The following is a 14,218-nucleotide window of genomic DNA, read 5'->3' on the forward strand; positions in this document are numbered from 1 at the left end:
GTCTACATCAATTTGTGACATCCCAGGCTAGAGCTGGATTTTCTTGTGCTGTTATCTTTCGTGGGCCCATTCATTGATGTTGAACACAAACTTCTGAAAATACGAAATTTAATTTTTCTTGTTTCAATGAGAATAAATATTTATTTCATATATACGAATTTTTTTTGTTTCTAATTTATTACTTAAATAAGTTTAGAAATCACCTCTTTTTTCTCTACAACGAATTCTTTTATTGTGCATCTAATAATAATTTCTATTGCATCAAATAATATTACATTTGCTTTGTCCGTGTCATTTTCATGAGAATCTGAACTAAATAACTGTCTTTTTTATTGTCAATTTGTCTTAGATTATAATGTTAGTATTTGTTTTAATATGTTTACTTCATGAAGAAGAGAGATTGCTTAATCTTCGTATTATGTCATTGGAGATTCTATGATATTGATAATTTGGATAATCGTATTAACATCTCTATGCTCCTTTTTGTTGCAGCTTTTGCAAGCACAGAACAACAATTCAACTCTATTGTAAATTACAATTATATTTGTATTATAGGTGCGATAGCGTATCTGTATATTGGTAAACTACTTTTAGGTTTAATTATGTGAAGTTTAGAGTAGGTCTTGTAAGATCAGACCTCGTTCGAATGTTGTGATGATTGCATATATCAATAATTTGAATTGTATTGCATTTATAAAGAGTCTTAATGGAGATATTTTTGTCTTGGCAGCTTGTTCTGAATGAGTCCTGCATATTAACTTTAAAATATAATATTTAGTCATGCATATTATCTTTAAAATGTAATATTTTTTCTTTATTGTGTTATACGGATGTTTGTTTGATTTACTTACCATTCTCTTTTTTCTTCGGTAAGTTGTATCTTTAGATTTGATATATATATTGTTGATGCAATTTACGATGACATACATATCTTTCCTACAAAATTGAGGCAAATATAAGATGGATTTTAAGAATTTTAATAATAAAATGTGTTACCTTTATATTTAAAGATCTCAAAATCCGATAGTGTTATTACATACTTATTTAATCATGTCTTCAAGAATTGATCCTTCATTGGTAGTCATATCCCTAAATAAAGTCACACACATAATCATGCCACTGTATACGAAAAAGAAAAAGGTTGATTTTATTATTTTTTACTTACGCTATTATAAATAAATATCATGTGTATATATTTTGTCCATTATAGTAATTTTCCTCCTCTTATCTGGCTTGTTATATCTTGAAACATAGTTGATCAATGTCTTCATTTTAATTTCTATTGCAAGTTTATTTATATGTAATTTTATATTAAGTTTATGATTTATTTGATATTTGAAGAATAAAATATGGAAATTTATAAATATTTACTAATTTTTTTGTATCTTTCATGGAGAATACTTATTTGATTGGGATAAAGCTGTTCAATATGTTCTTCAAGGGTAACTCAGTCAGTGCTTCTTTGATAAATATGCCTTTTGTCAATGTCAATTCAAATAGTTCAGAAACATTTTAGAATTTTGGATTTATTTTTTTTACTTCTCCATTTAAAATGAAAATATATTGATTATTTTGAAGGATACCTCTAAACTTTTTGATAGTTTCTCCATACATAACTCCTTATATTTTTTACCCTATAAATATTATTAACATCAAGATCGATGTTTATACAGTATAATCAATTAATGTTAAGCTATTATATTATAGTATTTTGTCTTTTTTTTTGTAATTTAGTCTTCTATCAATTAATATTATTAGTAAAATTATATGGGCAAAATGGCCAGATTGGTATAATTTCTTGAGGCTTGGTGACAAGTTGGTATATTTTTTTTAAGTTTTGTCAGATTGGTATAAATTTTCAACTCCGGCGCCATATTGGCCTTAAGTTTGGCCGGAGTTACTGTTCCGGTCAGTGTTGATGGGATTTTTTGCATAAAACTCCCTTGTAAAAATCTTATCCTGCTCCTAACCCCCTCCCCTTCCTCCTCATCCTCTTCCTCCTCCTCATCCTCTTCCTCTCTCCTCTTCCTCGCTCTCTTCTTCATCTCAACCCAATCCCAGCCACCAAACACAACATCAGCAACCAAATCAAGCGCAAAGGCCATGGCCCTTCACGTCGCCAGAAACTTACTTGAAGCCATCAAAGCCCCCTCCTCATCTACACAGACACCCGAACCCCTTGCCATCCCCAACATCTTGCTTGAAGCCATTAAACTCCCCTTCAAGAAGTACTTCAACCTCGTCCTCGTCCTCCTCCTCATCCTCCTCTCCACCCTCACCTCCTTCCTCAGATCCTACCCTTTCCCCACCGTCTCCATCGACCCTAATTCTGAGCTTGACATCTTACTCGCCGCCCTCTTGGAGTACATGTTGTTCACCTACGTCATACCCACGGCCCTCTTCATCCTTTCCTGTATTATTCTAATCATGATCGTCCACTCACTCTCCAACAATCCAAGCATCATATTTATGGGGCTAAAACGTCCGTTAACCACCACACTCTTTGCAACAGCCTTCTACCAAGGCTTCTCCTCTCTCGTAAGGTCCGTACCCAGTACTTTGATGCTCATGGCGGGCCCTGATCCAATAATTCCGGAGGTCCCCGACGCAGTTCTCGCTCTCTTAGAGGGCGGCTATCTTAAGTGCTTCGATATGATTTTCGCAGTGAGCTTGATGATTTCAATGGCGCCTGAGGATGGGTGTTTCGGGTTGGAGGCTATATACAAGGCGATGGAGGTAGTAGCTGGGAGGAAATGGGAAGTGGCTATGCTTGTTTTGGTTGAGGTTTTGACCATCAACATGCTCTCTGAGATCTCAGACGTCGCGGGGTTGCTTGGTGCGTTTGAAGTTGGAGGGGAGCGGTATGTCCCGGCTTTAGTTCAGAAAGCGGTGTATGCGGTGGTGGGGGTGTTTGAGATTGCAGTCAGCGTGGTGTTGTATTTTGAGTGCAAGAGTAGAAACGTTAATAATGGTGAAGATGGGATTATTATTAGAATTGTTGATGGTGATGGGTTGGTGTATGAGAGCGTGCCTGATGAAGCTCCTCTTATTCTATGAATGTGATCGCCCCATTGCAGTCGCCCCATCCGTTACGCCCAGGTATGAGAGGAGCCGACGAAGATCAGCTGGGTCAGGGCTAACGCCTCTCTCGAACAGATCAAGGATCGATCGTACGACTCTGATTGCCCGGTCATCCTCCGAATTTGAGCCCTTAACTCCGATAAGGGCTGGGATTGGGTTGAGATGAAGAAGAGAGCGAGGAAGAGGAGAGAGGAAGAGGATGAGGAGGAGGAAGAGGATGCGGAGGAGGGGGAGGGGGTTAGGAGCAGGATAAGTTTTTTACAAGGGAGTTTTATGCAAAAAATCCCATCAACACTGGCCGGAACAGTAACTCCGGCCAAACTTAAGGCCAATATGGCGCCGGAGTTGAAAATTTATACCAATCTGACAAAACTTAAAAAAAATATACCAACTTGTCACCAAGCCTCAAGAAGTTATACCAATCTGGCCATTTTGCCAAATTATATGCAGCTTCTTTAATTTATACAGTGACATTCAATTTTAATATATCATATATTTTTCAAATTTTTATTCCTTAACTGGATGTCTTTAATCTATTGTTATTGCTATTTTTTATCAGCATCAATTTAGACTACTTTTAGATGCTGAAAAGGGATAGTAAAATTTAAATTGAAAGTTAAATTTATATGTGTTAGTGAAAAAATATCAAACAATTACTCTTATCTTTGACAAGTTTAGAAATTTTAGACTTTTTTGTGATTTTGAACATTTAAGGGTGTGTCTTGCAATTTTGAAACTTTGATAGTGCTTTTTAAAAATCTAAAATTTTAAGTTGAGTACTTAAATAATTTTCATGTTTCATGTGTTGATGGGAAGTTTTTAAATGTTAGGATATTTCTTGCAACTCTACAATTTTAAGGGTGTTTTTTAAATTAATAAAACTTTGGGTTATTTTTTGTAAAATTTAAAATTTCAATGGTCTATTGATTATTTTTAGATTTGATGTGTACTGGTTACAAGTTTTTAAATTTTAGGTTTTTTGTGATTTTTAACTTTTGAGGGAGTTTTTCGTTTTTTGCAACCTTGAGGTTATTTTTTACAAATTTAAATATTTCAAGTGCCTGATGGTAATCCCTTAAATTCGTCTATGTCATTTATAAGTTTTGAAAATTTAGAATTTTAGGGTGATTTTTTATAATTTAAACTTTTAAAGTTGAATTTATAATCTTTAAAAATGTTGAGGATGTTAATTGCAAATTTTAAATTCTTCAGGGGCTATTGCTAATTTCTAGCTTTCATGTTTGTTCTTTTAAGTTTTGAAAAGTCAGGGTATTTTGTGTAATTTTTAAATTTTGAGAGTATTTTGTATAATTTTTGAAACTTTTTGGTTTTATTTGTAATACTTTATGTATTATAATATGTTAGCTACATATAATTTCTTAATCTTATTATTTTAAATTGTTGAGATACAGGTAGTTCACATGAGATTAATATAGGATATAATTAGTATTAAGATATATTAAGATTTTAATGAAATACTCAAAGTAGTGTTTTATGTATTTTATTTATTCTTATTTTTTTAAATTGCTGAGAAGCTGGTTCACGCAGGATTAGTAAGATGTAATTGGAGTTTATAATAAATTAAGATTTAAATGAAAATTTTAAAATAGTGAAGGGTAATATTGACCACAGAAAGATTTTTCTGAACTCGTGTTTTTAAAGAGTTATTATAGCTATTTTAATGATGGAAAATAATCTCTAATCAATGCCAAACAAGTGTCCCACATTATGCATAATCAGGTCAACATTTCAAGATAATCAAAAGCCTAACTCGGTCGACTCGATACGCCGACATCCTGCGAGGATGACTCGAAAGACGTCACATGTCGATGACCCAAAAGGCATTACATGTTGTCCCTTGGCTGAGTCGACTACTTAAACACTCCACTTGGCAACCCGTTGGCCGACACTTTGCAAGGCGACTCGAAAGGTGGTAATTCTCGACCACTAGACGAGTAGAAATATGACGAAACACCTCGAGCCTCGAGTCCCTTGTGCACTGATGACTGACCACCTCACCATAAATATCATTCAATGCATTATGAGCGCCATCATTCCTTTGCCTCTAATAGTATTTATGACACATCGGACCACGTCGGCACCACACACCCTACATTACTTCGCATTAAACCGAAGTGATCTCTCATCCACTCCTCGATCGACGCCTGTAAAGTTGAAGCTGACTTGGCCGTCAGCCCATGCTCGGTCAAAGTTAACATCATGCACTCCTTCCACTACTATAGAAGGAGATACTATTTTTCATTACAGGGTAAACTTTTTTCACCATTCTCTGAACTTAAGAACTGCTACAATTCCTTTTACTTCTCCACACAAGCCACACACTGACTTGATCATCGGAGGAACAACCAGGGAATCGCACCCCGCCTTCTTACAATCTGTTACTTGTGTAGGAAAGTACATCTTGCCCAAAGATCATGCATTTAGAGAGTTAGAGGGCCTCCGTCGACACAATTGACTCATTTTATTTGACCGTGTAATTCCATACACCAACAAGAGTGCTTTTAAAAGAGAGTATGATTAAATATACTAGTGTGAACACCGTGCAAAGCACGACATATCTTTTTTTTACTGCTACAGTAATTCTGGTTTTAAATGCTATACTATTTTTTGAATTGCTACAGTATCCCGCTCTGCTACAGTGTTTTTTAAAAATGCTATATTGTTCCCGTATGGTGCAGTCAATTTTTCAAAAAATACCACAGTACCAGTTTCCTTATTGCTACAGCGAATAGTACCGCAGCATTTTACTGTAGTATGAATAGTAAATCTTGAGTTCTCCCATTTTGTATAGAGGAATAGTTGTACATACATATATGTATATATAATGATTCATCTCAATTTACTTAATCTCATTTTACAAATAGTTAAAATATCAAAGCAAATCAAATGTTAGGTAAAACAGCACAGTCGCAACTTTAACGCGTGCATGTGAGCGCCCATTTAATGTCAGTGTCATGTACCGGGACCCTTTGATACACTTAAGCGAGGGGATTTAGTGGGAAAGAGGAAACTATTTGGTACTTAAGTGCTAATGACTCATGTTAATATGTAACTCACATATCACGATAGAATCATTTTTTTTTTAAAAAAAAAGGGGAAAAGATCAGCTACAAAATCCGCAGTGGCCGTTACATCTCCGGCCAATTCTCAAAATTCTCAATCTTTCTCTTCGCACCTCGAACTCATCAAAAACCTAATCGATCGATCTCATGCCCACGAAATCCGGCGGCGGCGGCAAGGCCTCCTTCGATCTCCTATCGCACGACGACCAGAGCTTTCCGGGGGACACGAGCGCACCTCTCCTACTTCCCCCTTCGCCTCGAGATGATTCCTCCCGATACCCCAACGCTTCACAGCATCGTCAACGGGCGTCAGCCCTAACGCGCGGCATACGGGCCGTCACGACCCGCTGCCCCCCCGCAAGGCGGAGGCCGAAGAAGAAGCGGACGGAATCGAACTGGATAGGGTTTGAAAGATCATTGCTTGAGTCGGTGGTTCATGAGGAATCGGAGTTCGATAGCTCGCAGGGGAGCAGTTGTCTCTCGACGGTGGAGTTGAGGCAGAGGAATGTCAGCAATGGAGGGGGTTGTGACGTGCCTGCGGAGGAAGGTAACGGGATCAGGGAGGGTTCGGGTTCAAATTCCAGCTTGGAGTCATCGGGGCAATGGAGGCCGGTGGAGGCGGCGGCGGAGGGGGGTGTGGCGAGGTTGGAGACAATGGAGAGCTTGGATTGGAATCAAGTTTTGAAACGGGATCCTAATCTTTTAGGAGGTTTGCTTAATTCTAACTTGGCCTATTTTGATGATACAATTAGGTTTTTTATTTTTTATTTTTTTTGGATACAATTAGTTTATGAAGTTATTAGGCGGAAGTTGATCTTAATTTAAGTATTTTTAGGCTGGTTAGTGCTAATACTTATGTGAATTAACCATGTATTGCATATTTAGTGTTAAGTGTGGAGTTTTTCCTTCTCCATTGAAGAGTCATTAGATGCTATACTTTGGATACTTTGACACCTAAAGAGTGTTCCATGTAAAGGTCTCTTTGTTCTTGAATTGTTGTCATAGTCACTTAAATAGTTCTTTACATATCAAGTTGTCTTAGTCACATAACTAGTCATATAAGGTCTCAATTTATGAGACGTTACTATTTTATGACATGGATGCCACAAATTCTCAAGGAGCTTTTTGGCTTTAGGTTGGGGTCATTTATCCAAACGTCCCTGTTTTTTGTTTACATAAAAAAAAAATCATTTTTACAACCATCCAAATGCCATGTGAGAGTATTTTGCTTTAGGTTGGCGTTTAGGACACTATCCCTGCCAACATGTAAGGTCTTGATTTATCGAATGTTCATTCCAATTTTACAAACCTTGAAATGTCATGTGAGGGAAAGTTAGCGGATTTCAATAATTATTACCAATTTACCACCATCAGACACTATGAATATTTCTAACAAAACCTCAAACTGATTTGATTATGGTATCATAATTATAGTTTGTGTATTGGGCAAGGTTTTAAATGTCGGCCGACATGTCGGCCGACATATCGGTTTGAGGGCTTGACCGACACGATATAGACGTTTTCAACTCGTATGTCCGACATGTCGGCCGACATATCGGTTTGAGGGCTTGACCGACACGATATAGACGTTTTCAACTCGTATGTCGGTTTTCAGGGTCAAATCGGAAATAGCAGGGTCATATCGGGCATATCAGGTGATTTTTTAGCTTTAAAAATCGACTGATATGATACTTTTTTTTAAGATCTGTTTTTTGCTATCGGGTTTGGGTTTAGTGATAAATACCCAAACCCATTTGACCCATTCTCATGCTTAAAGGTTTCTTATGAACCCGATAGAAAGAATTTATGAACCCAAATCCATATATTATTTACTTTTTTATATGTCTAGTCTATAGAATTTATAAAGTATGCTTATATTGAATTTATGAATGCTTAGATTACATTTAGGACATGATATTATACATATGCGCACTACCCGATATGACAATCCGATATTTAGTCAATGTCCCCCGATATATCCCTGATTTTCGCTGTCCGACATGGATTTCAACCATCCGACATGAACCCGACATCCGACATTTAAAACCTTGGTATTGGGGCTGGGTCATCCCCAGTGCATAAGAGTTATCAAATCATCTTCATGGCCTTAAATTCCTCCTCATGACGTGACCTATGATTGTACAGGTAACAAAACTTGTGGAATTGAACAAATCTTAATGTGTGGAAATACTGATCATTAATTAGCCTGTCTAGTTTGCTAGGGTTGCATCTTATCAGAAGGAGCTTTAGGTATTCTGTGCTTAATCAGACTTTGTTTTTTGTGTTTATTGAACCCGCTCCATATGTATAAATTTGCAAGTGCCCTTATAGACAGTCGTAAGACCTCTCTGCCATAGGCAAAAAGCTTGGGTACATCTAGCTTGAAACAGGCTGTGTACTGTTCTCCAAGAATATGATATATGATTACTGCTATAAGCTTTACTATCAACTTTTTTTCTGGTGTGCATAATAGTTTATCTTACCTTTTTAACATGCACGCTTCAGTTCAATTGTGTAATGTACTTTTAATTGTGCAGACTTTTTTATTTATAGTTTTATGCAGATATCTCATCTGTAGAAAGATCACCATTGAAATTCTTTGTGGGAGAGATATATGGTGGAAATTCCCTTCGAAGCACAATTTCTGTTGGAAATGAGAAGAAACGACAGAGGGTTTATAACACCATGTTCCATGTGCCATTAAGATGTGAAAGGGTATTGATATATTTTACTCAATTTTTTTCAACATGAATAAACTGCAAAAAAGACTTTTTACACATTAGTTAGAAATTGAGACAAGCTTTATTAGTTGTGCTAACGGTTGTATTTCATATTTGTCTAGAATTAATTTGGTATAAAACTGGAAGTGAATACTCATTTTGCCACAATTAATAATTTAATTTTGCACCATTACCAACTAAAAACTGTCATGACCCGAAAAGTAAGTCGCTTCATTAGAAGTGCTATTGCTCTGTCTACTAGTGGGTGCATTGTCAGATTGTCTTCTACAACCAATTACAGAAAGAAATGGAAATAAATCTCTTATCTATAGTATGCATGGTTATTTGTACTGTAGTATTTGATACTTTCATGTTAATTTTTAATTAGACCATACATATTAATATTTTTTAACATAATGAGTTCTCTGATACTAATTTGTGTTACTGCAGCTTATGATAGCAGGCTTCTTTTTCTGCTTGGACTCGTTTTTGTCATTGCTAACCATTATGCCAGCTAGAATTCTCATGACCATTTGGAGGGTGCTGAAGACCAGGTTTGTCCATTAGCTATTCTTTTACAATATATTAGTTTCATAGTAGAATTTTACTTTAGGTTCTATCATGTTATTTACAATTCTGTTAAAACAATTTTGTGCTCGTGAATGTAATAATAAGGTTAATTACGATGGACCTCAGAAGTATTGTTGTTTCAAACATACTATCCATCTAGTTTTATTTTTGCAGATAGACTGCCCGAGTGAAAGTTTTTTGACTCTTGTATTCTATTACAAATTTAAAACTCATGTATTCATATTTCATCTTCAGTTTACTAATATGGCTGATGCGTGAATAGGTCCTCATAGTTTATAGCATATGTTGTCCTTTAACTATTTAACACCTATGCTCATTCTGGATGTATGACTATGTAGACAATTCGAAGCTGAATAACAGTATACACTGTCAAGGATTGATATGTTCCAACTGTCCCATACGTATTATGCATTTATTAAATTTTTCTGCAGATAACCTGTTCTAAAGCTTATGTGTGGGTAGTGTATTATTAATATGGCAAAACCTCGTTAACTGGTGATATTTCTCTTTTTTTTCCCTCTTACCTCTGTTATTGTGCTAATCTGTTGTTCATCATTTGATTCATTTGTGATCATAAGATAATTGATTTTGTATACGACAACTCCGCTAGGAGCATGTCAGAATATGATCAGTTTTTATATTTCCCAGCATACTTGTGCATCACTTGTGATTGTTAGACAGTTAATTTGTTATTTAACTGATCAAATATTTTGGCAGGCAGTTCCGGAGGCCGAATGCTGCTGAGCTATCTGATTTTGGTTGTTTTGTTGTGTTGGCTTTTGGAGTCATAACCCTACAATTGACAGGTGGATGCTTCTCTACTTTATCTCTAAGTTTCTATCTGAGCTCTTTTTCCATACATTCCCCCCTTGAGTTACTGAAACTATAATTAATTGCATGGATTCTGTTGGTTATTTGGTACCCTATTGTTCTTTTCTCCTGCATCAGATATCAGCCTAATATATCACATTATACGTGGGCAAGGCACTGTCAAACTTTACGTGGTATACAATGTATTAGAGGTGAGAAAATGAAGTGTTTGTACTACGTTCAACTACATTCTGTTCTAAGCTGTTTTTTTAACTTCTTCTATGTTCATGACAGATATTTGACAAACTGTGTCAGTCCTTTGGGGAAGATGTTTTGCAAGTTCTCTTTAACTCGGCAGAGGGGCTTGCAAATTGTTCAACGGATAATCTAACATTTGAACTGCTGAGATTCATCTTTGATGCAGCGATAGCTGTTGTTGCTTTTAATATCCTTTCAAATTCATGACTCTCTTTCATCTGCATATGCATTTATCAAACTCAAATTTCCTTAACTAGTCATACTTGTGCATTCTTTCATTTTATTAGCTCAGGCTATAACTTTATCGACATGCATTATTGCTCACAATAATGCCTTAATGGCATTACTGGTGTCAAATAATTTTGCTGAGATCAAAAGCAATGTATTTAAACGCCTCAGCAAAGAAAACCTTCAAAATTTGGTATACTATGGTGAGTAATCTCCTTTTAACATCTTTTTCATGCATATTCCTACTACAGCGCATGAAATGAACATGTTATATCTTGCTCTCTGTGGACTACTTTCGAGAATAAACACATCAGAGAAAGGATCCATATTCTTATCTTTTTGTAACAGAATGTAGGACCAAAGCTTGAAAATGAAGTTTCATGTATTATCACACTTATATCCATTCACAAAAGCAAAAAACTCCGCTTGATGTTTGAAATGTATCCTTTCATTTCTTGCACGTGCTCTAGCAGACTATTGAAAATTATTTCAGCTACAAGTGCATTGCAGCTACAGAATGCTATTACAGAAAACTTTCCTCATAGATCAACTACTTTTCCCCCACAAACACTTTAAACTTTTTATGCGTAGTATGACAAATAGATGTCTGATTCTCAACTCTTTTTCCACCCTGTATGTTTGTATGTATGACCAGACATAGTGGAGAGGTTTCATATCACGGCATTCATACTATTTGTGTTAGCTCAAAATATCTTGGAGGCAGAGGGACCATGGTTTGAAAGTTTTCTTACGGTAAATCATACATCATTATTCATTAGCATTGCCATTTTGACCTTAGATTCTGAATAGATTTGTCTTCCAAAGCACATACAGACTGCTTTTGTCTTTTGTTTTGAACCATCAGAATGCCCTTCTGGTTTACTTTTGTGAAGTGTTTATTGACTTGATCAAGCATTCCTTCCTTGCGAAGTTCAATGAAATAAAGCCTGCAGCATACTCGGAGTTTCTTGAAGATCTTTGCAAACAGGTATTCAGCTGTTTTATCTCCATATATTCCGTGTAACTTCAATGCCAGCTATGGTCATTATATCCCTTTTATTCCGCAATGTAATTTTATTACCTTTTCCAGCTATAGAATCAGATTAAGAAGCGCAGGCATGGGCTAGCAACTTATGGTGGATAAGGAGTTAACCTTAATTAGTAAAGTAGCATATGGTTTGAACTTTCTATTATACTACATGCTTGTGTTTGCATAAGAGATTAGCTGGATATGAAGTCACATAACTGAAGCAACATATTTTAATTGTCATCTATGATATATTGTCTATATGATTGCCGTAGCCTGTAGGAAGTATGATATTATTGTCTGTTTTTTCCATTTCATTTGTGTACTTCTTAAATCGAGTATGATATCTCCATGTTACAATATACAATGATCCAGCTTTATAGGCGATAACAAATTCCTTGGCTATATTAGAGAGAATAGTATGATGATTACAGCCTGCCTTTAAGACTTACTGTCAGTTATCATTTTAACATTATACTTTTTGCTGTTATTGCCCAAGAAATCAGAACTCTGGAAACCAGCAGTACAGTTCAAAATAAGCCTATTCTTTAGGAATGAGAAAATTATGCGTGTTTGAGGTTTGAAACTAGGTTCAAGTTTGAAATTGGTTCCCTCCTCCTAAGACTAATGCTTTGATTGTTTCTGCAATCTCAATCAGAATTTGCTTTGGAATTTGACATTCTTCAAAATTAAACTATGCAGATTGAGGTGTATTTCTGTCAAAATATTTTCATTTCATAAAACTAAAGAACAGCTATCATTTATAAAGCAACAATTAAATTATTATCTGATGTTAATTGAAATGTGACTTAGAATTAATTTTTACTCAAGCATAGAGCACCCATGAGAAGAAAAATGCCCTTTTGTTATTTTATACTCCATATGGTGTCTGAGGGCTTAATCATTTTATTCAAATTCTATAATTTATGTAACTATTCCCTCTTCTTTCAGACGCTAAATGAGAAGCCTGAAGAACGTCGGCAAGACCTTACGTTCATCCCTCTTGCACCAGCATGTGTGGTAGGTCCCATTTAAAACTCGATTATCAGGGCACTGATATATTGCAAGCACCTAAATACAAATATTTTCTATCCTGATGCAGGTCATCAGAGTACTAACTCCGATATATTCAAACCTTCTTCCCTTTGGTCCTCTTCTCTGGAGATTATTTTGGATCCTCATCTGGTCGAGTTTAACCTATATCATGCTTACTGTTTGCAAGATACTTGTTGGTGTCAGCCTACGAGGACTTGCAACTTGGTATCTTGTACGAAGACGGGAAAAGAAGCAACATATTGATTGAAATACTCGCTTTCTACTCGAACTTTTGAATGAGGAGAATATGCCTGGATATTGTGTTGAATATCCGCATTCTGACAACTACAGCATGAGCTAGTGTGCCGGTGGGATGAGTTTTGGACGCGCAACGTAACCACATGAGAAGAACCTTAAACTGCTCGAGAATTGAGTTTCGCACCAAAGGGGTGACTTGCCGTGCATCTGTTGCCAGTCGCGGTGCTGATCGACTCTTTTGTACCTACATGGAATTTTGGATTTCTCCCAGTTTTGTGTATCCTTCACCGTTTTTTATTTCTACATTTTGACGTTGAACTGTATTATGTGTTCTTAAACCCTCGCCTTTGATGGTTTTACCATAGATTACAAGCCGTATGATTGTCCAGCCAAAAATTCACAGATCAGAGTATAACGCTGCGTATTTCGTTCTGCGTTTTGCATGTCACCTTCGGGTGTGTGTTGTTTGGATTGAATGAAAGAAGCAGAGGCTACGGCCGTTTTTCTCAAAAAAAATTAAAAAAAAAAAGACTCCAAGGAATTAACTCATTTATTAACGTGTATAATACAGTCATATAGCAGTTTAGAGTCCCCTGTGCACTGATGACTGACCACCTCGCCATAAATATCATGGGGTTTTTGCTTTTAGACCCATTTGTTTACTCCCATTTATTTTTAAACCCAAGTACTATTATTTGTATCTTTAAGCCCAATTCACCTTTTGTATTTATCTTTAAACCCAAAACCACTTATTTTTATATTTTGAAGATTGGGTTTAAAAATAAATACAAAATGTGAATTGGGCTTAAAGATACAAATAATAGTACATGGGTTTAAAAATAAATAGGAGTAAACAAATGGATCTAAAAGCAAAAACCCCAAATATCATTCAATGCATTATGAGCGCCATCATTCCTTTGCCTCCAATAGTATGTATGACACATCGGACCACATCGGTACCGCACACCCTACATTACTTCGCATTCACTTCGCATTAAACCGAAGTGATCTCTCCTCCACTCCTCGACCGACACCTGTAAAGTTGAAGCTGACTTGGCCGTCAGCCCATGCTCGGTCAAAGTTAACATCCTGCACTCCTTCCACTACTATAGAAGGAGATACTATTT

The 14,218-nt window shown here is 36.1% G+C and overlaps 1 protein-coding gene across 2 annotated transcripts; it reads left to right on the plus strand.

The window, feature by feature from the left end:
* Positions 6,726-13,523, plus strand: LOC109825552 (protein POLLEN DEFECTIVE IN GUIDANCE 1-like). Of its 2 annotated transcripts, none has more exons than XM_020392402.1 (11): positions 6,726-6,873; positions 8,728-8,879; positions 9,335-9,438; positions 10,193-10,281; positions 10,424-10,497; positions 10,580-10,730; positions 10,807-10,974; positions 11,427-11,524; positions 11,703-11,759; positions 12,750-12,818; positions 12,901-13,523. In XM_020392402.1, exons 1-11 carry the CDS (start codon positions 6,819-6,821, stop codon positions 13,099-13,101), a joined length of 1,218 nt encoding a protein of 405 aa, XP_020247991.1. In that variant the 5' UTR covers positions 6,726-6,818; the 3' UTR covers positions 13,102-13,523. The 2 variants fall into 2 exon arrangements, with proteins under 2 accessions (XP_020247991.1, XP_020247992.1); XM_020392403.1 differs by having other exon boundaries at positions 6,754-6,873; positions 8,718-8,879; positions 11,637-11,759.

Source organism: Asparagus officinalis, chromosome 10 (assembly GCF_001876935.1).
Source record: "Asparagus officinalis chromosome 10, Aspof.V1, whole genome shotgun sequence".
NCBI classification, from domain to species: domain Eukaryota; kingdom Viridiplantae; phylum Streptophyta; class Magnoliopsida; order Asparagales; family Asparagaceae; genus Asparagus; species Asparagus officinalis.